A 23,820-nucleotide genomic window follows, 5' to 3' on the forward strand; every position below is an offset into this window, starting at 1 on the left:
CTTGTATCCCAATTAAGATTATTTGTTCAGCAAATCCTTCATTTAAAGCATTACAGCTTATAATATAACCTTATTTTTCAAATAAATAATTTTAATTGGAATACGAGGAGGAGAAGTATGAGGAGGTCTGAGAAATTTGTTATTGAAAAGTATGTTTTATGAACTATATGTCTTTTTTAATTTTTTTGTTTGTTCTGTTTTTGTTTGTTTGTTTAAAAAATTGGAAAATTTAATAAATATCTTTTTTAAAAAAAGGAAAGGGGCAGAGGGGCCACAGAGCTAGGAAAAGGGTAGAGGGGTCTCAGAGGTAGGAAAGGGGCAGAGGGGCCACAGAGCTCTACCCTTTTCCTACTCCTGAGACCCCTCTACCCTTTCCTACCTCTATCCTCCCTTACAACCCTTTCCCTATCCAGAACCCCTCACTATTTCCTCTACGTGCGTGTGTCCCTCTTCCCTTTTCCTATCTCCTTCTCCCTTCCGTCTCCGCCTCTCTTCCCGCTCCCTCCCCCCCTCTCTGCTGCTCCTCTCTGCCCGGGCCGCTCTAGCCCTCTCCCTCTCTCTCTTCCCTTTCCCCGCTCCTTCCGGCTTCCCCCTCCTCCCTCGCATCCGGTCTTATTTTTGTGTTTTGGTCCGTCCCTTTTCCCTTCCGGCCGCCTCCCTGCTCCCTCTCCAGAAAGGTTCCGGCTGCTTTCCTTTCCCCGCCTACCCTTAGGACGTTTCGCGACGTGCTGCTGCGTGGTGACGCAAGCGCGCGGCCTGGCTCCGGAGCGTGCGCGCGGCCGCGGGGCTGTGGGGAGGCGGAGGCGCGCCAACATGGCGGCGGGGGGCGGCGGCGGCCGGGGGAGCAGCAGCAGCAGCGGCGGCGGCGGGCCCAGGATGGGGGGCAGGCTGGGGGGAGCGGCGCCCCCCGCCTCGGAGAAGCTCCCCGTCCACGTAAGTCCGGGGGGAAGGGGGCCACCCCCCAACACAGAGGAGTGGGGCCTTTAACGCCCCCCCACAAAAAGACACCCCCCAATATGGGGTGGGTCTCCCTCTTGGGGGTCCCCCTTCCTGCAAGGGGGGCTGGATAGGCACAGAGACACCCCACCCTCTGCCCCCCTGCAGCTCTTGCTAGGAAAACGCCCCCCCCCAAAAAAAAAAGGAAAGGAAAAAGGGAAGGTTTCCTGAGCTCTCCTCCTTTGCAAGAGGGGGGGGGGAATAAGGATGAGTTTTTTGCACTCTCTTCTCCATGCAGGGAGAAGTTTGCAAATAGGTTTGGACAACCGGCACGTAGCTTGGGGTTTTTAGTTTTTGTTTTAATCAGGCAATTTTGGGATTTTAGGTTAATATACCCCATTGAGTATATTATTATTAATAGCTGCATGTCTTAAATGACCCCATCCAATTGAGTATATTAGATTATTTTTGTTATTATGATCAATAATAGCTGCATGCATTAGACCACCCCACCCCCATTGAGTTTCTTCTTCTTACTGGATGCATGCATTAGATGAGCCCCCCAGCCACCCCCATTGAGTATATTATTATTATTAATAGCTGCATGCCTTAGGCGACCCCATCCAACTGAGTATATTATGATTGTTATCATTATTGTTATTGCTATGATCAATAATAGCTGCATGCATTAGACCAACCCCATCGCAGACTTCCTTGCAAAAGCCTCTTTGCTTTCTTCCCCTCCATTTCCTTTGCATTAGTATATTGTTGTAAACACCCCCAGCCTAATACTCCCCCCCCGCCTGTTTATTCTTTCCACATAATAATAATAATAATAAAGTTGCATGCATTAGATTTAGATGACCCCCACCCTGATTGCAGACTTCCTTGCAAAAAGCCCCTTTGCTTCCCCCCCCAAACAACCCCCCTTCCATTTCCTTGGCATTATATTGCTGTATGGAAACACCACCACCCTAAACTTCCCCCTCTCCAGTTTTTCGTTTCCACCCCCTAATAATAATAATAATAATTGTTATTGCTATATGCCGCCCATCTGACTGGGTTGCCGTAGCCTCTCTGGGCGGCTTTGAGCAAATTACAAAACATTAAAACTTCAGTAAAACATCAGACATTGAAAGCTTCCCTAATGCAGTCCTTTTTCGTTAGGTAAATGTGTGAGTGTGCTTATCTAACAGAGGTAGAATCACAGAATGGTAAATTTGCAAGGGACCTCTGAGGGTCATCCAGCCCAACCCCCTGAAATGCAGAAAACTTTTGCCGAACTCAGGGCTCAAACCCACAACCCTGAAATTGAGAGTCTCTTGTGAAGCCTTCGCACTCGCCTCTCGCTTTCTCCTTGCTTCCCAACCCTCTCCTTTTGCTTTGCATTATGGATAATGCAACCCTCCTTTTTTGGCCGCCCCCCAAGTTCCTTTACATTGGTTTGCATCCAATGTTCTACTCGAGGGAGCACCCCCCCAAAAAAAATTAATGGAACCAAGCAAGTTACGCCCATTAATTTCAACGGTGCGACTCATGAGTATTAAGTCGTTTCAGATGCAAACCAAATTATGTATATACCCGCATTAAAGGACACTCATTCCCGAAGCTTCCTTCAATACCACTTGGAAATTCAGCTTTCAAGTAGTTAAAAAAAGGGGGCACCTTTAATTAGATATGGCTAAATGTTGCGTCCATGCATGCATGGAATTATTTCAATTCATTCCCGTAGGGAGAATTCGGTGTTTGAAACAGCTGGTGGGGACATATTGTGGTTGTTGCTGTTAAACATATACAGCAAATCTATAATTTATGTGGGGAGTTGCGTTCTGGGGGGGGTTGGACCCCAAGCCGAAACTGCATATAGTCAGGACGCATTGAGGTTCAAGAGTGGCTGGGATTGCCAAAGGCAGCTGTTATTTTTATTCTGATTATGTATTTTGTGGTTTCCTACTCTGATTTTGTTCTGTGATCCTCCCTGAGACCTGTGGGTATAATAATAATAATAATAATAATAATAATAATAATAATAATAATATCATCTCCCCTCCCCTGGAAACCCACCCATTTTCCACCCTACCTTGTATTTATTTTGTAGTTTTGCATTTTTAAAATTGCGCATATAGCTGAATCATGCACAAGTCGAACGTGCGTCAGTTGCGGGATTTAGCGTTTAAAACGTTGGGTTTCCCCCCATTAGTCTTTCTATTTTACTTTTTTCGTATTGTAAACCCCCTCTGAAGGCCTGGCCCCACTTTCCTGGGAGTAAGCCCCACTGATCTCAGTAGGACCTGCCGCAGAGTAGGCGTGGCTGCTGCCGAGCCGCAAGAACGCTGATCCGGGTAAATACAGTCGCCAGAGAAGCGATCCCGGGCTGTAAAGAATAAGAGATTTTCAGCTTAATGTGCATGGATATATTTCCTCCCCCCCACCACCTCAAAATGCAGATGTAGCTGCAGAGAGCGGACCGATTTATCTGCCAGCTTCCTGCACGTTTGATCTGGATTACTTCCAGACCGATCCTGCGAGCACTTACTCAGCAGTCTGCGGCCGCCATAGAGGGGGGCTGGCTTGGCAAGGATTTGGGGGTGAGGATTTGCAGCCTCGTAAGAGGGGGTCTGGGGGGGCAGGAGGCAGGTTCGGTTTGGGGCTCCTCCGGGAAGGGGGAGCCGAAGCCTAGCAGGCAGAAGGGGCTGCGTTTCGGGGTCTCCGAACACATAAACGGGGGCGCCACCCCACAGCCCTGTTTGAAAGCAGAGGCTGCTCTCTCCCCCAGTCCCTGCAGGGCCTGCAAGACAGAGCTGTTCCACCAGGCCTTTGGCCAGTCTGACCCCCTCTTTCTGCAATCCTCTAGCCCAATGGTTGCCATTAAATTGATTCTGAATTGATTTGAGAATGTATTTCAATTACCGTATTTTTTGCTCTATAAGACGCACTTTTTCCCTCCCCAAAACTAAGGGGAAATGCGTGTGCGTCTTATGGAGCGAATAGAAGCTGCGCAGCTATCCCAGAAGCCAGAACAGCAAGAGGGATCGCTGTTTTTGCGGTGCGTTTTATGGTCTGGTGCGTCTTATAGAGCGGAAAATACGGATAATTGATTGTGATTTTATGTAAACTGTGTTATTTTTACTGTGGTTATCCGCTATGAGCCCGGCTTCGGCTGGGGAGGGCGGGATATAAATAAAATTTTATTATTAGTATTATTATTCAGGCATGGGTACCGGGAGACGCCGTTGGCGGCTGAACCCGCACCCAGAGCCTCTGAGCAACCCACGGAGCCCGGTTCCTTGCCACGGGTGGGGCTGGCTGTCAGCGGGGCAGCCGCCTCTCCCCTCCCGGGCCCACGGAGGTCAGGGCCCCTTGATGCCTTCCCCTAAAATAATTCTCCCGCAGGTCGAAGATGCCCTCTCTTACCTGGACCAGGTGAAGATCCGCTTTGGCAGTGACCCGGCCACCTACAACGGATTCCTGGAGATCATGAAGGAGTTCAAGAGCCAGAGGTAACGGGTTCGGAGGGGGTCCGGGCCCCTCTCCCCATCTTTACGCAGCCCCCCAAGCCATGAAGCGCCCCGGCCGGCGGCGGATTTATTTTTCCCCAGTGTAACCTTGGAACGTTTACTTTTCTTTTCTTTTATATTTAATTTTTTCTTTTTTACCAGCAACCAAACACAAACAGTGAAACCCCCCCTCCAAGGCAGCTGGGTATACATAATCAGTAATAACATATTCATAAATCCGGCGTTAGATTTTTAAACCAGAGAGCGGAAACAAGGGGAATGGGAATCACTTCGGAGTCTGGGGACGCGGCCTCTTCATAGCCCATCGAACACCCCCCAAAATCTCCCTCCCGCCCTCATTTTGGGTCCTGCCTCGCGCCTAACCAGGGTGGATTGGATTTAAATCAAATCGTTAGTCAGTAAGGCTTGATTGAAATCATTATTTTCTTTACAGAAAGACTCATTCTTGCTGGCATCGTCTTAACATTTATAGATGAAGTTTTTGTTTTTGGGATAATCGATTTTCAGAATTGTTTTTACAGCTCTTATCAAAAATGACCAGTTTAGTTGTACTATTAGAAATACATAGACAGATAATTATGAAATTATGGGGAGGTTTAATAAATTAACTCAGTGCTTTTTTCCCTTAAAAAATGTTCAGGGGTACTCTCATTCTCCTACTCATATTGAAATATTGCCCCTCAATGAGGCCAAACTTACGTTCACAAAATGTTTAGGGGTATATGTCCCCCCCCCCAGGAACAAACCCCACTGAGTTAACTGTGTACATTTGGACAACTTTTCTGCTGTACTTTATTGGAAGGAGAAAACAATCATTTTCTTAATAGCAATTTAGACAATTTGTTTAACTAAAACAACGACGTTATAGCGTATGTATCCATGTTTGCTAACCGATGTGGCTAAACAATTAAAAAAAAGAAACTTTGAGTTTTAGCGCACGTGAAAAACTTAAAACAAATCCTTATTCTCTGACGAATAGCCTTTGGACTATAATGTAACTTGGAACAGAAAACCTTTAGAAATGTTTTTCCTCATTTTAAAAATCTGATTTAAATTTAAAAAAAAATCTGGTTTATTTTATTTTTAAAAAATTCTTTGATATTTCTTTTTATCCCCCCTTGCCTTCAGCATCGACACCCCCGGCGTCATCCGCCGCGTCTCGCAGCTGTTCCACGAGCACCCTGACCTCATCATCGGCTTCAACGCCTTCCTGCCTTTGGGCTACCGGATCGAGATCCCCAAGAACGGGAAGCTGAGCATCCAGGCGCCTCTGGCCGGCCAGGTTAGACCAGGAAGCGGGCTTGGGGTTGTGTTTTTTTGACGATTCCCACTCATTCCTATGGGGAGATTTATTCCCACCCACCCCCTTTTAAAAAAGACATTTTTTATTCAGTTTTACACTACACATTTAAATTCAAGCAGTAGACTTAATCGTCAGCATTCCCTGAATCTTTAGACTTCCCTCTGACCTTCCATGGTTTCATCACCATCATAATCATAAATAATTTTTATTTATATCCCACCAAAGTCGGGTTCATGAGAGCCAGTGTGGTGTAGTGGTTAAGAGCGGTTTCGTAAGATTATGATGGAAAGAGCGATGTTATCTATGAAGGAGATGATATATGGAAACCATCTCGATTTGAGGATTGGAAGAACGGAAAATTCACACAGGACTATTAGTACTATTGGTGTTTATCGGCTTAAGGAGACTATCAGAAGAGATCATAAAGAAAAAAGAGAAAATATATGAACAAGATGTGACGTGGAAACAGCAAGATAAGGTGGGATAGAATTACGAACTCTGTCTGGACTGATTTGGACATTAACGCAGCAGCAAGAAGATGATCAGAATTCCCCTTCGGATCTTGAAGTATGGGTCCCCCCAACAAAATTTAAAATTTGGCTTTGTAATTCGGAATTTATGTGATGGGATTTAATTTGATGTGATTGGCCAGTTAATAAAAATTATTTTAAAAAAAAGAGCGGTAGTCTTGCAATCTGGGGAACCGGGTTCGCATCTCCGCTCCTCCACCTGCAGCTGCTGGGTGACCTTGGGCCAGTCACACTTCTTTGAGGTCTCTCAGCCCCACTCACCTCACAGAGTGTTTGTTGTGGGGGAGGAAGGGAAAGGAGAATGTTAGCCGCTTTGAGACTCCTTCGGGAAGTGATAAAGAGGGATATCAAATCTTCTTCTAACATCAAACACATGACATTCGTATAAAATCAAACAATAATTAAATTAACTCCTAAAAACAGGTCCAAATCAAATAGAAGGGACTTTGGGGTCGTCTAGTCCAGCCCCCCCCCCCCCGCAACACGGGAGCAAGGCGACGAGGACCACCCAGGCGGAAGGGCAGCTGCTTTCACACACACACCCATATTCAGCCGCTGCTGACACCTGGCTCCCGCTCTCCCTCTCTCTGCCTAGGTGTCCCTGGAGCCTGTCCAAAGCCCCCTCTCGGGCTCCGGCCTCATCCTGCACTACTGCCAGGAGAACGCCCACAACCACGGCGACTGCCCGGAGGACTTCTGCCACCAGCAGCCCCACCAGCAGCAGCAGCAACAACAACAGCCCTGCAAGGACGACTGCCGCCTGCAGGTGCCTCTGGAGTCGGACTCGGTGGAGTTCAACAACGCCATCAGCTACGTCAACAAGATCAAGACCCGCTTCCTGGACCACCCAGAGATCTACCGGTCTTTCCTGGAGATCCTTCACACGTACCAGGTGAAAGGTCTCCTCTCTCCCCACGGCGTTCCGGGGTCAGGAAACAAAAAACCCAAAATATAACCCTGCTTGGTGCGTGTGGTGTGGTCTGTGGGCTGCCTCGCCCGACCTGCATATAAGCTGCCACCAGTTTAGTTTAGTTTAGTTTAGTTTAGTATTTAGTTTAGTTTAGTTTAGTGTTTAGTTTAGTTTTTCATTTCCACAGCAAACATTACATACCAAAAGCAAAACGAAAGATAAACTAATCTTACGTTAGATATTCTTAGACTTAAGATAGCTATTACAATATACGTAATTAGATGGTCAAGAAATCTAGGATAAATGTGTGTTATGTAAAAGAAATAAAAGGAAAGAGAGAAAAGAAAGAGAAGAGGGGGAAAAGAGGAATAAAGAAAAATGCACGACGACAAAACCGAAAAATGAATAAAACTTAAAACTGCCTATCGAACAAAAAGCAATGTTTAGTTAATTCAAACCAGTACCAGGGTATTCTGTTCATAAAGCCCCTGTCCCTCAGTGCTGACCCCTTCCTCCCTCCCTCCCTCCCTCGCTTCTCAGAAAGAACAGCTGAGCACCAAAGGCCGCCCCTTCCGGGGCATGTCGGAGGAAGAGGTCTTCACCGAAGTGGCCAACCTCTTCCGGGGCCAAGAGGACCTGCTCTCCGAATTCGGGCAGTTCCTCCCTGAGGCAAAGAGGTCTCTGGTATGTGGCAGGAGGGGAGGGCACCGGCGGCTGGGAAACCCCTCTGAGAACACGGGGTTTTCCTGGGAGATGCTGTCGGGGACAGAGCCTGGGACCCCCTCCCTGCCAAGGAGTGGGGAGGGTGTCCCCCTGCTGCTGCCCCTCATCCCTCTCTCCTTCCTCCTTCACCTGCTCGCTGAGGCTCCTCCATCTTTCTCCGCAGTTCACGGGGAACGGGCCCTGCGACGCCAACAACATATCCAAACTGGAGCATGAGAAGCACGTGGAGCACAGTAAGAAACGTTCCAGGCCCCTGTTGCTTCGACCCGTGCCCGGCCCGGCCAAGGTATCCGACCCGGACGCGGAGGTGGGTGGGCTGGAGGGGTGGGGAGACCAGGGAGCCTGCCAGGGGCTCAGTTCAGCTGCGGGGGGTTCGACGCGTTGTTTCCGGCCGGCAGGGGAGCCCGGCGGGTTTTGGCGGCGTCCTCTCAGGGTGAGCTCCTGAGCAGCGCCAAGCCCCGCTTGCGAAACACGGAAGCGTTCTCACACAAGCCCACACGGACATGCGCGTTTCCTCCCCCCTGTAGAAGAAGATGAAGCTTCGGGGGACGAAGGACCTCTCGGTGGCGGCGGTGGGCAAGTACGGCAGCCTGCAGGAGTTCTCCTTCTTTGACAAGGTGGGTGTCCGGCACAGAGCCCGGGTGTGTGTGTGAAATTTCAGATTTAGATTTCTGTGGAAATGGTTTCCCGTTTGGTTATGTATTTTTTTGATGTGGTTTATTTATTGTTCTTAACTTTCATAATTATGTACCGTATTTTTCGCTCTATAAAACGCACCAGACCACAAGACGCACCTAGTTTTTGGAGGAGGAAAACAAGAAAAAAATATTCTGAATTTCAGAAGCCAGAACAGCAAGAGGGATCGCTGTGCAGTGAAAGCAGCAATCCATCTTGCTGTTCTGGCTTCTGGGATAGCTGCGCAGCCTGCATTCGCTCCATAAGACGCACACACATTTCCCCTTACTTTTGAGGAGGGAAAATGTGAGTCTTATAGAGCAAAAAATACGGTAAATCTTGCAATGCTGCAAGCTGCCTCGGGCGTTGTTTTTTTAACTGTGGAAAGGCGGTATACAAATAAAAAATGATGATGATGAAAAGGGGTGTGGGGGCACAGCGGAGGGCCCCTGAACCTCCAACCTGCACGACCCTGCCAAAGGAGGGGGGCAGACAGGCCTCCCTGAGACCCCAGAACAGTCGGTCAGGGCTTTTGGGACTGGGGGGGGTGTCCTTTCGCAGCCCTGCCTGGAGCAAAGCAGAACAGCCATTTGCCAGGGACGCTCTCGTTGCGGATCCTGCATGGCTGGGGACAGGCCTAGGGGTCCCTCCCGTCTCTGCAAGCAGGTGCTCTAACCACTGAGCTGCCCAGCCCTGAGTTGCCCCCTCCCATCCCCGGCTGGTTCTTCCGCTCAGGTGCGGCGAGTCCTGAAGAGCCAGGAGGTGTACGAGAACTTCCTTCGGTGCATCGCCCTCTTCAACCAGGAGCTGGTCTCAGGCTCCGAGCTTCTCCAGCTGGTCACCCCCTTTCTGGGGTAAGTGGGGGCTGCGTTGAGTTGGGGGGCTGCAGGAGGGTCCTCCATCTCCCTTGGGGAAAAGGCAGGCAGGGGTTAATCCCGGCAGCCAGGCAGAAGCAGACAGCTTCCTCTTGGTCGACTTGGCGAGGAGGGAGGGAGAACACTGTCCCCTCCCAAATTTCCCAGAAAACACTTTGCCTCTCCCAGATTTTCCAGTTTCCTTGTTGTTTGTGTTTACACATACCTTTTCACATGGGAAAGCGACGTCTCAAAGCAAATTTACACAGAGCCTAGGGCTTGCCGATCAGAAGGTTGGCGGTTCGATTCCTCGCCACGGGGTCAGCTCCCGTTGCTCAGTCCCTGCTCCTGCCAACCTAGCAGTTCGAAAGCACGTCAAAGCGCAAGTAGATAAATAGGTACCGCTCCGGCGGGAAGGGAAACGGTATTTCCGTGCGCTGCTCTGGTTTGCCAGAAGCGGCTCAGTCCTGCTGGCCACATGACCTGGAAGCTGTACACCGGCTCCCTCGGCCAGTAAAGCGAGATGAGCGCCGCAACCCCAGAGTCGGCCACGACTGGACCTAATGGTCGGGGGTCCCTTTACCTTACCCCAATATATTTACGTTAAGAGAGCATAAAACCCCCAGCATGTGGAAGAAAGCCAAAGTAGATGGGACTAGCCAGAACCGAACCTTCAGGGGCAAATTTCCAAGTTGGGTGTCTTCTGTCCATTTCTCGACAGAGTCACTGCCTGCCCTCTCTGGTTTCTCACCAGAAACGTCAGCTCAGCTGCACATAAAACACCCCAGATTTTTGTTCTCCCTTCTCCCCCATGCACACTTTTGACAAGTAACAATTCTGCCCCTCGGTTAAGAAACCTTGCGTTCATTCCCGCCCCTCCGCTCATGAGTAAGATATAGCAGAGCCCGCAGGCAAAACGTCACCAGTTCGGTGCCCGTTGGCTGCGCCTTCCCCGAGTTTTCAGATTCGAACCCCCACCGCAACTCCAAGGGTTCCCGCCACTCACAGCCCACCTCTCCTCCTGCAGGAAATTCCCGGAGCTGTTTGCTCAGTTCAAGTCCTTCCTGGGGGTGAAGGAGCTGTCCTTCGCCTCCCCCATGGCGGACCGCTCGGGGGACGGCGTCTGCCGCGAGATCGACTACGCCTCCTGCAAGCGCATCGGCTCCAGCTACCGGGCGCTGCCCAAGACCTATCAGCAGCCCAAGTGCAGCGGCAGGACGGCCATCTGCAAAGAGGTAGGCCGGGGGCCGTCGGCAGAAGGAAGGCGGCAGCCGTGGGGCGTCCCGGCGACTCCCCTGGACTGAGGGCGCCCCCTCTCGCCCCCGCAGGTGCTGAACGACACCTGGGTCTCCTTCCCCTCCTGGTCCGAGGACTCCACCTTCGTCAGCTCCAAGAAGACCCCCTACGAGGAGCAGCTGCACCGGTGCGAGGACGAACGCTTTGAGGTGGGTGCCCCCGGCGATGTGGGCAGGCTCGGGGCCCCTGCTTGGGGGGCGGAGGGCCCCAGGTCCTTCCTCAAGGCTGGCTCAGTCCCTGGGGGGTGTCAGGCTTCAGGGAAACTGCTTCCACTTTGGCCGTGCGTAACCCTTCAAAGCCCTAAAGAGCCTCGGCTCAATAGACCGGAAGGAGTGTCTCTACCCCGGACACCGGGGTCCCTCTCCCGAGGGTCTTCTGGCGGTTCCCTCCCTGCAAAAAGTGAGGTTACAGGGATCCAGGCAGAGGGCCTTCTCGGTGGTGGCACCTGCCCTGTGGAACGTCCTCCCATCAGATGTCAAGGAAATAAACAACTATCAGACTTTTAGAAGACATCTGAAGGCAGCCCTGTTTAGAGAAGCTTTTAATGTTTGGTGTTTTATTCTGTTTTTAGTGTTCTGTTGGGAGCCGCCCAGAGTGGCTGGGGAAACCCAGTCAGATGGGCGGGGTATAAATATTATTATTATTATTATTACCACCAAAGCAATTATTGTCCCTTACCAGTTTAAGAGTGTTTAATGATCACAGCAAAAGAACAACGCAGCCATTCTGGGAGTGAAGGCGCTCTCAGTTAGGCTTCCCTCCTTCTTCCTCCAGAGTCAGGCAACATTCCTTCCCTCTTTGAGCATCCAATATTCTTGCTGCTGCCGCCAAATACGTAAACAAACCAACTCTTTCGGTATATCCGTTTCCATAATCCCTAAAATTCTGGTTCTAAACGCAGCATAAGGGGTCTCTATAGTATAGTGTATTTTAAAATGGGATTTCAGAGTTTTTGTGGGTTTTTGAATGTTTTATGTAGTTTTTCTGTAGCTTTTCAATTTCATTGTTCTGCATGGGACAATGACAATAAAGATATCATATATCGTATATCATAAAAAGAAAATATCCGGGTCATGGGGAGGGGGTGTTTGACGCCACCTTGAAACACCGTTTTTTCTCTCATTATCCTGGGGCGTCTGGGTCCGCCACGAGGGCAGGAAGCCGCCAAGTTTGTGTTTCTCCCCGGCGCTCCTGGCAGGGGCAGCCCCCGTATCTCACGTTGCCCGCTCTTCCCCCGCCCAGCTGGACGTGGTCCTGGAGACGAACCTGGCCACGATCCGGGTGCTGGAGAGCGTGCAGAAGAAGCTGAGCCGCATGTCGCTGGAGGACCAGGAGAAGTTCCGCCTGGACGACTGCCTGGGGGGCACCTCCGAGGTCATCCAGCGGCGCGCCATCTACCGCATCTACGGCGACAAGGCGCCCGAGATCATCGAGAGCCTCAAGAAGAACCCGCTCTCGGCCGTCCCCATCGTCCTCAAGAGGTGAGCCATTCCAAAATCGACAGAAGAAATAAGTCAATAGATCATATTTTTTAAAAAGAGTGGGAATGTTTCAGCAATTGCTTAAGGAAACAAGGTTCCACCTCTAAGGTTTGGTTGTGTCTAGAAAAACTCTATAAATAGGGTTATGTCATTTCCACATACCATAATGAGAAAATATTAAATACAGGGGGATTTTTTAGTAAGGTGAAATGAACCGTTACAAGGTAGGTGGAAGTCTACCACATCACAATAAATAAAGATAGAGATTCAATCCGTACGTAAAGGTATATATATGAAAGGACTGAATCATATTGAATTGCGTCTAACAGACGATGCAGATTTGATTTTGTTACTGTCTTTGTTTTGTCTTTTTCTTTGGTCGTCTTCTGTTACCTTTTTCTTTTTGCGTATGTTGAGATGAGAGTCTGATGTTATTTAATCTATATAGAAGTTATCAATGTACGTATTTGTCATTTGAGTATTTATTTGTATACAGTGGTACCTTGGGTTAAGTACTTAATTCGTTCCGGAGATCCGTTCTTAACCTGAAACTGTTCTTAACCTGAGGTATTACTTTAGCTAATGGGTTCTCCCGCTGCCGCAGCACGATTTCTGTTCTCATCCCGAAGCAAAGTTCTTAACCCGAGGTACTATTTCTGGGTTAGCGGAGCCTGTAACCTGATGCGTCTGTAACCTGAAGTTATGTAACCTGAGGTACCACTGTGCAAGGTAGATGGAAGTCCACCACATCACAATAAATAAAGGATAAGAGATTAAATTTATATGTAAAGGTATATATGAAAAAGGCCACAGAAGGACTGAATCATATTGACTTGCATCTAACAGATGACGCAGATTGAATATTTTTGATTTGATTTTGTTACTGTCTTTTTCTTTTGTCCTCTGTTACCTTTTTCTTTTTGCCTATGTTGAGATGAAAGATTATTTTGAAGTCTGATGTTATTTGATCTATATAGAAGTTATCAACGTACGTATTTGTCAATTATGTATTTATTTTATATTTAAAAACCGGGGGGGGGAAGGGAGGGTGGTGGCCAGGTTGGGCTGCCGCCCGCATCTTCCCGCAGTCTCACCTTCGCCTCCTCTCCCCACTCTGTCCCGCAGGCTGAAGGCGAAGGAGGAGGAGTGGCGGGAGGCCCAGCAGGGCTTCAACAAGATCTGGCGGGAGCAGTACGAGAAGGCCTACCTGAAGTCCCTCGACCACCAGGCCGTCAACTTCAAGCAGAACGACACCAAGGCCCTCCGCTCCAAGAGCCTCCTCAACGAGATTGAGAGCGTCTACGACGAGGTGGGTGCGGGGGCCACATTCCCCCCTTGCATGGGAAGCTTCAAGAGTCGGCAGCGGAGGCACCTGCCGAAATCTCCGGTGGCAGGGAGTTCCAAAGGACAGGGCGGATGAAACTAGAGGCACAGTTTCTTGTCGTCAGACGGGGCGATCTCAGCAACCGAGCTGGGCTGGGAGAGCTCAGGTGCCCCCTGAGTCGCTCAGGGCTTTGCAAACAGATGGAGAGGAGCTTGGCCATGCCTTGGTCGTAGGGGGGGCAGCCATTGCAGCCAGACTGGGGACGGGGAGCGGCTGCCAAGACCATATAACACCGGTCCTAAAAGACCTACATTGGCTCCCAGGACGTTTCCGAGCACAATTCAAAGTGTTGGTGCTGACCTTGAAAGCCCTCAATGGCCTCGGCCCAGTAGACGTGAAGGAGCTGTCCATGGAGGCGCAGGTCAATTCTGTGTCCAGGGTGGCTGTCTGCCAGCTCCATCTGGTACGCAGGATGAGACCCTCCCTGCCCACGGACTGTCTGGCCAGAGTGGTGCATGCTCTGGTTATCTCCCGCTTGGACTACTGCCATGCGCTCTCCTTGGGGCTACCTCTGAAGGTGACGCGGAAACTGCAACTAATGCAGAATGCGGCAGCCAGACTGGGGACTGGGAGTGGAGACCACATAACACCGGTCCTGAAAGACCTACATTGGCTCCCAGGACGTTTCCGAGCACAATTCAAAGTGTTGGCACTATCCTAAATGGCCTCGGTCCAGTAGATCTGAAGGAAAGTCTCCACCCCCATCATCCAGCCCAGACACTGAGGTCCAGCTCCAAGGGCCTTCTGGCATTTCCCTCCCTGCGAGAAGTGAGGTTACAGAGAAGCAGGCAGAGGGTCTTCTCGGTGGTGGCGCCCGCCCTGTGGAACGCCCTCCCACCAGATGTCAAGGAGATAAACAACCACCTGACTTTTAGAAAACGTCTGAAGGCAGCCCTGTTTAGGGAAGTTTTTAATGTTTGATCTTTTACTGTGTTTTTAATATTCTGTTGGGAGCTGCAGTAATCATTCCCTTAAATTGGTCCTTTCTTCGGTGTTCCTAAGCAAAGGTTCATCCCCTTACGATACAGGAAACCGTGCTTTCCATTGTATTTTAAAATGGGGTTTCAGAGTTGTTAGGAGTTTCTGAATGTTTTACGTAGATTTTCAATTTCATTGTTCTGTATGGGACAAGGACAATAAATATATTGTATATTGTTGTCGTTAAGTCCATCTCTCTCTCTCTCTCTCTCTCTCGAACCTCCAGCACCAGGAGCAGCACTCTGAGGGACGGGGCGCCCTGAATGAGCCGCACCTCATCTTCGTCTACGAGGACCAGCAGATCTTGGAGGACGCGGCCGCCCTGGTGGGCTACTACGTCAAGCGCCAGCCCACCATCCAAAAGGAGGACCAAGCCACCATCTGGCAGATCGTCCACCGCTTCGTCCCCGACCTCTTCTTCTCCCAGCCCCCCGGCCACGACCCCCCGCCCCCCGCCCCGGAAGAGGCGCCCGAGGCCGGCAAGGGCAGCCCCAAGCGGCCCCCTGCTCCTCCGCCGGACGCCCGCGACTTGCGCAAAAGGGCTCCCCCAGCCGAGGACAAGCCGCTGCCCCCCTCCACCGCCCCGGAGGCAGCCCACGAGCTGCGGAAAAGGACGCCCCCCGCCGACGAGAAGCCCCCTGCCCCGGAGGGGCACGAGCTGCGCAAGAGGAACCCCCCTGCGCTCGCCAGGGAGAAGGGCGGCGGCGGCTCGGAGGGCGCAGCGGCGGCCTCTCCCCCTGCTCCGGCCGCCCCCTCCTCGGCCCGGCCGCGCCGCTCTCTGGACAACGTCTACGCCCTGTTTTTCGCCAACAACAACTGGTACTTCTTCTTGCGGCTGCACCAGACGCTCTGCTCTCGGCTGCTCAAGATCTACCGGCAGGCGCAGAAGCAGCTCCTGGAGTTCCGGGCGGAGAAGGAGAGGGAGAAACTGCTCTGCGACGGCCGCAAGGAGAGGGCCAACGACCCGGCCATGGAACTGCGCCTCAAGCAGCCCAGTAAGGAGGGCGGTGGGGAAAGAGGGCGGCGTTGGGCCAGGGACCAGGGAGAGGGTGGGCTCTCAGATTCCGGCACCCAGCGAGGCCAGGGAGGGGGCAAGGGGGTCGCGGAGGATGTGGGAAGTGGCCTCGCCGCTCGGCCCTCCTAGCTAGAGGCGGGCGGTAATTGCGATTGTCTGAAACTGGTATGGCACTCGCTCCCGTCACGCTGGCGGCAGCTGGAGAGCTGCGACGTGTCGCCAGCTATGATAATAATGTTAAAATTGTTTAGCTGTGTCCGCCTCTTGGTGACCCCCTGGACCAGAGCACGCCAGGCCCTCCTGTCTTCCACTGCCTCCCGCAGTTTGGTCAGACTCATACTGGTAGCTTCGAGAACACTGTCCCACCATCTCGTCCTCTGTCGTCCCCTTCTCCTTGTGCCCTCCATCTTTCCCAACATCAGGGTCTTTTCCAGGGAGTCTTCTCTTCTCTTGAGGTGGCCAAAGTCTTGGAGCCTCAGCTTCAGGATCTGTCCTTCCAATGAGCACTCAGGGCTGATTTCCTTCAGAATGGAGAGGTTGGATCTTCTTGCAGTCCATGGGACTCTCCAGAGTCTCCTCCAGCACCAGAGTTCAAAAGCATCAATTCTTTCGCAATCAGCCTTCTAATAATAAGATAGCCTAATGATAAGATAGGGTAGCTCCTTATGTTCCTATTTATTGATGAGGACTAGAACCTTAGCTTGCCTTTAAGGGAAGAGCAGTCGAGTGTCCTCTGCACACTGAAAGTGCCCGTTTCAATCTCCAGACATGGCTGGCAGTACACCCCTAAGTCTCAAACCCTGGAGAGCTTCTGCCAGCCAGTGTGGGCAACCCTGGGCTCGACAGACCGCCGATCTGATCTGATCCGAGGCAGTCTTTTCCTGCTGCTCGATGGCCACGCTTCCTCCCCCACCCTCTGGTCTTCAGCAATCGCAGAATCATAGAGTGATAGATTCGGAAGGGACCCCCAACGATCATCTATCCCAACCCCTCGCAGGCGCAGAATTCCTGACGGGTGGCTGGGGAATAGGAGCCCCGGCGTGTCGAGATGCTGGGTGCCCCATCTCGGCACCCCACAGAGGGGTTTTGTGTCTCGTGTGTGTGTGTGTGTGTGTGTGCGTTCTTGCCAGGCGAAGTGGAGCTGGAGGAGTACTACCCAGCTTTCCTGGACCTGGTGCGAAACCTGCTGGACGGCAACATCGACCCAACCCAGTACGAAGACACCCTGCGGGAAATGTTCACCATCCACGCCTACGTCGGCTTCACCATGGACAAACTGGTGCAGAACATCGTCCGGCAGGTACTGGCCGCCTCCTGGGGGGGGCGGTAGGGGGCGCTGGTGTGCAGGGGGAGGCCCTGACCCCAAGGGGGTGCTGGACAGGAGTTGTGGGGGATAGAGGCCGACCGCAGCTGGGCCCCCTGCCCTGCTCCACACGGAGGAAAGAAGACCTCAGTGTTTGGGGAGCCTCTGTCTAGGACTTTCGAATTGCAGAATTGCAGTGTCCAATTTTTCTGGCAAAGGGTGTCTAAGGAGAGGACAGAAACGGCTGGGTTAAAAGCTGACCGGAAGCCCAGAGGTAGCGTTGATTTACGATGGGGGCGGAAGGTTCGCAGGCTCGGGAGGACTGGCTCACAGATTTATGGACAGCTGATGACCAGGAAGTGGAAGGGGCAAGCAGACGATGAGACAGAAGAATTGTATAAAGAGGTGTGGGATATCTAGCTATTGTTGTTTAGCCGTTTAGTGGTGTCCGACTCTTCGTGACCCCCTGGACCAGAGCCTGCCAGGCCCTCCTGTCTTTCACTGCCTCCCGCAGTTTGGTTATATAGATATTAATGATCTATTAACGTGCCATTAAGGTAAGGTGGGGAACGTGCAGGAGAAAAGATTCTGAGGAGATAGGGAAGGTGTTTGAAGAATTTGCAGCAATAATAATAATACCTGGTAATGGTCACTGATTTCATTACCTGGGCACCCTGGCTATTCTTTTGTGATGGTTAATACTTCAGTTCCTGAATCCAGGTCACAGGCTCACCCTATTCATACACGAATGTGCCCTTAAGACAGGAATTGCAAGCGACAATAATAATAATAATTTATTTATACCCCGCCCATCTGGCAATGCGAAGGTTTTCCCCATTTGCAGAGGAATACTTGAGGTCATTGGGAGAGTCCAAACGGCTTCGGGATTGCTCCCCTGAATTATTCCAGGCACATGGTTCATACGTTTAGATATGTGTGCGCTTAAAAGTTTTTATTCTATATTTGAGACCTTAAAACTTTTTACAACTTTCCCCTGGCTCCAGCTGCACCACTTGGTGAGCGACGACGTCTGCCTGAAGGTGGTGGAGCTCTACCTGGGCGAACGGAAGCGAGGGGCGGCCGGCGGCAACCTGTCCTCCCAGTGCGTCCGGGCGGCCAAGGAGACCAGCTACCAGTGGAAGGCGGAGCGGTGCATGGCGGACGAGAATTGCTTCAAGGTGCGGCCCCCCCTGCCCTCCACCCTCTGCGGCTCGGCTTGCCCAGAAGTGGGGGGAAGTCGGCCACACTGGTGGGGCGGGGAGAGACCCCTGGAACACTGCTGGCGGCGGGAGGACGGAGGGGGCGCCTCTTGCGGCCGGAGCGCATGTGTGTGAGCGCCTGCCTCACCTCCCCGCAGGTGATGTTCCTTCAGAGAAAGGACCAAGTGATCATGACCATCGAACTGCTGGATACGGAGGAGACCCAGACAGAAGACCCCCTGGAAGTCCAGGTGATTCCCGGCCTCCCTATCATGTGCGCCGTGAGATCGCTGCCTGATGTGGAACCCGTGACCGGTTGCGTCAGCCTTCGGGCGTCGTGTCCCAACGGGTGGGCCGCAAACCACAGCCAGCCTCCCTTGTGCTTCGCTGCTGCTGCTGGGAAGACCGAAAACAACAAGGACAACAATTTTATTATTTATACCCCACCCATCTGGCTGGGTTGGCCCTGGTTTAGATTGGCAGCTGCAACCCCCGGTTTAACGTTGCAGCCGCAAATTCTGGTTTTGCATTACAGCCGCAATCCCTGGTTTCGTGTGGCAGCCGCAATCCCTGGTCTTGCATTACAGCCGCAATCCCTGGTTTAGTGGTGCAGCTGCAACCCCGCATTTAGCATGGCAGTTGCAAGCCCTGGTTTAGCATTGCAGACTCAATCCTGGGTTTAGCGTTGCAATCTGTATCCCCGGCTTAGAACTGCGGCCTCAGTCCTTGCTTTAGCGCTGCAATTTCAATCCCTGGTTTAACATTGCAGCTTCAGTTTCTTGTTTAGCAGACTCAGTCCCTGGTTTAGCACTGCGGCTCCAGTCCTTGGTTTAGCGTTGCAATTTCAATCCCCGGTTTAACACCGCAGCCGCAAACCCCGGTTTAGCTTGGCATCTGCACTGGGACAGCAATTTGCTGCACACCAGCCGGCCTGCGCTTTGTCCGTGCCTTCCTGCTCCCGGTTCACGCAGGGTGGGCGAGTGCAAACCAAACCACAAACCCCAGTTTGACCCACGGGTATCCAGCTCATGCCCCCACCCCCAAACCTCCGAGTGTTTCTCCCCCCTTTGCTTCCTGCCTTTTCCTCTCCCCTCCAGCACTTGGCCAACTACGTCGAGCAGTACGTGGGGGTGGAGGGGACCCCCAGCGGCCAGAGCGAAGGCTTCCTCCTGAAACCCGTCTTCCTGCAGAGGTGAGGGACCCTCCGGCGCTCGGGGGGGGGGGCGGGTCTTGCTCCTGCCTCCAGAGCAGGGACTCGAGGGGGGGGCAAAGATGGCATCCCTCTCTCCCTCCTGCCTCTCTCCTGACCCCCAGGAACCTGAAGCAGTTCCGGCGCTGGCAGTGCGCCCAGGTGCAGGCCGCCCGAGACAAGGCCCGGGGCTCCTGGAAGCAGCTGGTGGGGGTGGAGAGCGCCTGCAACGTCGACTGCAAGTTCAAGCTCAACACGCACCGAATGCTCTTCGTCATGAACGCCGAGGATTACATGTACCGGCGGGGGGCCCTGGGCCGCGCCAGGCAGGTGGGTCGCGAGGGGGGCTGTTTCCATTTACCTTTATAGCGGTACAGTCTTAACTAGGGCCAGGGCCTTTTCAGTACTGGCCCCGACTTGGTGGAACAAGAGACCAGGGCCCTGCGGGACTTGACATCTTTCCGCAGGGCCTGCAAGACAGAGCTGTTCCGCCTGGCCTTTGGTTTGGACTCAGTCTGACCCTTATGTTTCTCTCCCCTTATGGTTTTTATCTATGGGCTACTGTTAAAAAAATAATAATGATAAGGGATGCAGGTGGCGCTGTGGGTTAAACCACAGAGCCTAGGACTTGCTGATCAGAAGGTCGGCGGTTCGAATCCCCACAATGATGGGGTGAGCTCCCGTTGCTCGGTCCCTGCTCCTGCCAACCTAGCAGTTCGAAAGCACGCCAAGGTGCAAGTAGATAAATAGGTACCGCTCACGGCGTTTCATTGCGCTGCTCTGGTTCGCCAGAAGCGGCTTGGTCATGCTGACCACATGACCCAGAAGCTGTCTGTGGACAAACTCTGGCTCCCTCGGCCAATAAAGCGAGATGAGCGCGCAACCCCAGAGTCGGTCACGACTAGACCTAGTGGTCAGGGGTCCCTTTACCTTTACCTTACTGTTAAAATGAGGCTGCGTTTTAAATTTTAACCCGTATTTTAAATTGGTTTTCCCCCCATTATGTTTTTACTGGTGTTAGCTGCCCTGAGCCCAGCTCTGGCCAGGGAGGGCGGGATATAAATACAAAATTATTATTATTATTTACCTTGGTTCCCGAACAGCTTGGCTCCCCAACAAATCCGCTCCCAAACGCTGAAAACCAGGAAGGAAGCGTTCCGGTTTAAGAATGCTTTTCAGAAGCCGAACGTCCGACGCGGCTTCCGGTTGGGTGCAGCCAATAGGAAGCCGCGCCTCGGTTGTCGAACCGTTTTGGAAGCCGAACAGACTTCCGGAACAGATTACGTTCGAGAACCGCTGTATAAAATTTACAGTCGGCTCTTTTATTATTATTAGGTTTATATACCGCCCTATACCTGGAAGTCTCAGGGCGGTTCACAGAAAAAAATCACAACCTATATAACGGGTCAGCAGACCTTTTCAGCAGGGGGCCGGTCCACTGTCCCTCAGACCTTGTGGGGGGCCGGACTTGTGGAAAATGTTCAAAAACCAGAACACTTCTGGGTTTTTGGCCTTCAGGAACCAAGGTCCCACTGTAACTACCCGGAGAGAGCATCTCACGGGCAGGGAGCCACCACAAAAAGGCCCTGTTCTGGAGCTTTCACAGAAGAGGCACATGGAGAAGGACCTCGGGTGGGCGAGCTGAGGTCCAGCTCCCCGGCTCGAGGTGCCGCTTTCCGCTGGTGACCCTCCCCTCCCTCTCTCTGTCTCTGGGCAGGCGCAGCCGTCGGTCTTGCTGCGCTACCACCGGCGCTTTGAGGCCTGGCACCTGGGCTGGCTGAGCCGGCACGCCGGGCGCGAGGCCTCGGAGCTGGTCCAGGACTGGCTGATGGGCGACGACGACGAGGACCTGCTGCCCTGCAAGACCACCTGCGAGACGCTCAGCGTCCACGGCGTCCCCGTCAACCGCTACCGCGTCCAGTACAGCCGCCAGCCGGCCTCCCCCTGAACCCCTTTTCTCCCTCCTTCCCTCTGGCCTGGGGGGGGCGGTGGGTGTCTTGCAGCCAACCCACCCCTGGTATTTATCCGACCAGCGGTCTTTTTTGCGGGGGGCAAAGTGTCGTTTTCTCCGTTTGGTTTCTGACTTTGGGGGACGGGGGGCGGCTCGGTTGGGGCGCCCTCCCTGCGTGGCATGGGCCGGACTTGGGGAGGGTCTTCCCAGAGCTCTCCAGGCCTCGGATTGCTTTGTTTTGGCCCGGGAGGGGGGGGCAAGGATGTGAACGGCAAGGAGGGACCCAGGAGACTGTTTCGGGTGCCCTTCCCACGTGGCACTGGGGGGGTGCGGGGGTTTGGCAATGCCCAGAGCTCTCCAGGCCTTGGATGGGGACCCAGGAGACAAAACTCAGAGCCCCCACCGCCAGGCCTTTCTCCCGACCCCCCCACCCCAACCCCATCGGTCACTGTGCGGTGAACACTTCCTATCGCCCAAACGCGAGGCCTTGTGAGAAGCAAAGGGGGCTTTCCTTTCTACGCCCCCCTTCCCGCCCCACGGACTGCGTGGCCTTTTAGGTGCAAAAAATAAAAGCTGTCCTCTTGTGTGCGTCTGGTGGGTTGGGGGGGGGCATGTGGCCGAGCCCACCTGGAAGGGGGGGGGTCGTCTCCCGCTGTGGGTACTTTGTGGACCATCCCGGCTGTGGGTTTTTTTGGGGGGGGATCAAGGGGCTGCTCCTCCCCCCCGCCACCTCCAAGATGCTCCAGGGGTTAATTTCTTGGGGTCCCAAAGTGGGGGGAGGCCATTGCCCTGAGTGGTTTCTTTGGGGGGGGGGCTTGGTTTCTCTGTTTCCTTTGCGAGATAATCTTGGGGGGGGGGAGTCTGTTGTCCTTTTATTTCTCTCTGCGCCCCCCCCCTCCAAATTTGGCCACGGAAGACACACTTGTGTGTGTGGTTTTGGGGGGGTCTGCCCCTCCCCTCCTCTCTCTCCCTCCAATCACTGCCAAGGAATGGAAGACACCCCCCCACAAGGAAATTGATTGGTTCAAACCTCCCCGCCAAAAAATATCAGACCCCCCTCCACCCTCCTTGTACTCCAGGAAGGCCCCCCCCCCAATCCCCATATCTCCCCTCCCCATACCTGCTATTCTCCCAAGCGGGGGGGGGGGGGACCGACTGTGCCAAAATCTCTTAACGAAACGGATGACTTAAATGGTAGCTTTGTGGCTTAACGTGTCGTTTTTCTTTTCTTTCTTTTTTTAATTGGGGGGCCATTGTGAGGTTTGGAGGGGGGGGGAGAAACCCTCCTCTCCCCAGCTCCCCCCCCCCACTCTTCCTACTGGCCATATTTCTTCATCCCATTGTTTTTAAAAATAAATAAAATCCAAATTAATTTATAATCTGGGCGGGCAAAGCGTCCATCTCTCCAAGGGGGGGGGGCATCAGCAAGACACCGGGGGGGGGGGCACTTCCAGAAGCCGGGAAAGATCTGTCTGTAGCAGAGAACGCGAGAGACAATGCTTCTGAGGTTTCCCCCCCCCTAAATTTCAATTTTTATTTCATCTCCGAAGGATCTCTCTTCCTTCTCTTCTTCCTCTATCCCCCCCCCACCGCACCCCCCCCCGGCTTCCTTCCGCCTTTGTATTTGCTTTTGCCAACTCTTTGAATGTAGTTTTTAAAAGAAATTATTTATTTGCACATCAAGTAAAAAATAAAATATTAATTTTGAAAACGCCAGAGGCTCCCTCGTGTTCTTCCTTCCCCCGCGGAACAGGCGGTGGGGGCCCCGTGCGAGGAGCGTAGGCCCCCCAAGGCAAAAGTTTGCAGTTGGCATGCTTTGGAACAATTAACACGATTTTTGCTTTTGTATGCACGCTGGTAATTTGTCATGCTTTCAGAACTGACGCTGCTGTCCTCCGTCGTTCCTCTTCATCTTCTCAAGTGTTTCACGCAGGACATAGAATTTATTTTATAGAGCTTCCTTGAAGTTCCAATAGCCCCCTCTCCAGATTTCCTAAATCTAACCAGTCTAAGCCGGAAAGACCAAGTTGGTCACACTGGACTCGATCTGGAGAAGGAAGAAAACACAGGGTTGTCGCCGTCTCACGGAACCGTAAAAATCTGGCAAACTCGGTGCTGGGGTGATGGCGGCGCGTGTGCCCACGGAGAGGTCTCCGAGTGCCCCATCTGGCGCACCTGCCATAGGTTCGCCGCCACCGATTTAAGGGGCTGCCTGGCCCCAAAGCTCTCCCCCACACTTGGGGGTCTCCCGTGCCGCTCGCAGGCTGCTATCTGCTGCCAGAAGTTTCCTCTTCCTCCATTTCTCTGCATCGAGGTCATTTCCTCGCGCTTATCAGCACCAGAAGGACAAGCCCTTGTGGGGACGCGAAGGATGTTTATAACAAGGGGCTGGGAGAGCTGCGGCTGGTCTCCATCCCTCGCCAATATGCCCTTGGAGACGGCCTGCGGAAGAATGCTGTCTTGGGACCCCCCCCCTTTGGGAACTGCACCCGGTGCCACTTCTGGAGCCATTGCCATAGCTGAGAAGCAGAGCAGCTGCTTGGCTTGCAGAACGTCTCGATTTCCATTCCCGGTG

General features: G+C 52.6%; 1 protein-coding gene across 1 annotated transcript; it reads left to right on the top strand.

Moving 5' to 3' along the window:
* The first annotated feature begins 811 nt into the window (after nucleotides 1-811).
* SIN3B (SIN3 transcription regulator family member B) lies at nucleotides 812-22,959 on the top strand. Its single transcript, XM_083594384.1, has 19 exons — nucleotides 812-933; nucleotides 4,330-4,436; nucleotides 5,583-5,736; nucleotides 6,883-7,179; nucleotides 7,738-7,881; nucleotides 8,084-8,206; nucleotides 8,448-8,537; nucleotides 9,331-9,449; nucleotides 10,477-10,684; nucleotides 10,778-10,894; nucleotides 11,988-12,226; nucleotides 13,352-13,535; nucleotides 14,815-15,583; nucleotides 16,734-16,903; nucleotides 17,911-18,084; nucleotides 18,264-18,356; nucleotides 19,203-19,297; nucleotides 19,420-19,624; nucleotides 21,012-22,959. The coding sequence occupies exons 1-19, from the start codon at nucleotides 814-816 to the stop codon at nucleotides 21,240-21,242; spliced, it is 3,639 nt and encodes a 1,212-aa protein (XP_083450510.1). The 5' UTR covers nucleotides 812-813; the 3' UTR covers nucleotides 21,243-22,959.
* Nucleotides 22,960-23,820: the final 861 nt, after the last annotated feature.

This window comes from Podarcis filfolensis, assembly GCF_964270895.1.
Source record: "Podarcis filfolensis genome assembly, chromosome: 18".
Classification (NCBI taxonomy): Eukaryota; Metazoa; Chordata; class Lepidosauria; order Squamata; family Lacertidae; genus Podarcis; species Podarcis filfolensis.

What these genes read in the sequence shown, in the direction of transcription:
- SIN3B (XM_083594384.1), top strand. Translation starts at nt 814, where the DNA reads ATGGCGGCGGGGGGCGGCGGCGGCCGGGGGAGCAGCAGCAGCAGCGGC. An exon ending in CGGAGAAGCTCCCCGTCCAC is followed by an intron (nt 934 to 4,329) that starts GTAAGTCCGGGG and finishes ATTCTCCCGCAG; the next exon opens with GTCGAAGATGCCCTCTCTTA. An exon ending in AGATCCTTCACACGTACCAG is followed by an intron (nt 7,180 to 7,737) that starts GTGAAAGGTCTC and finishes CTCGCTTCTCAG; the next exon opens with AAAGAACAGCTGAGCACCAA.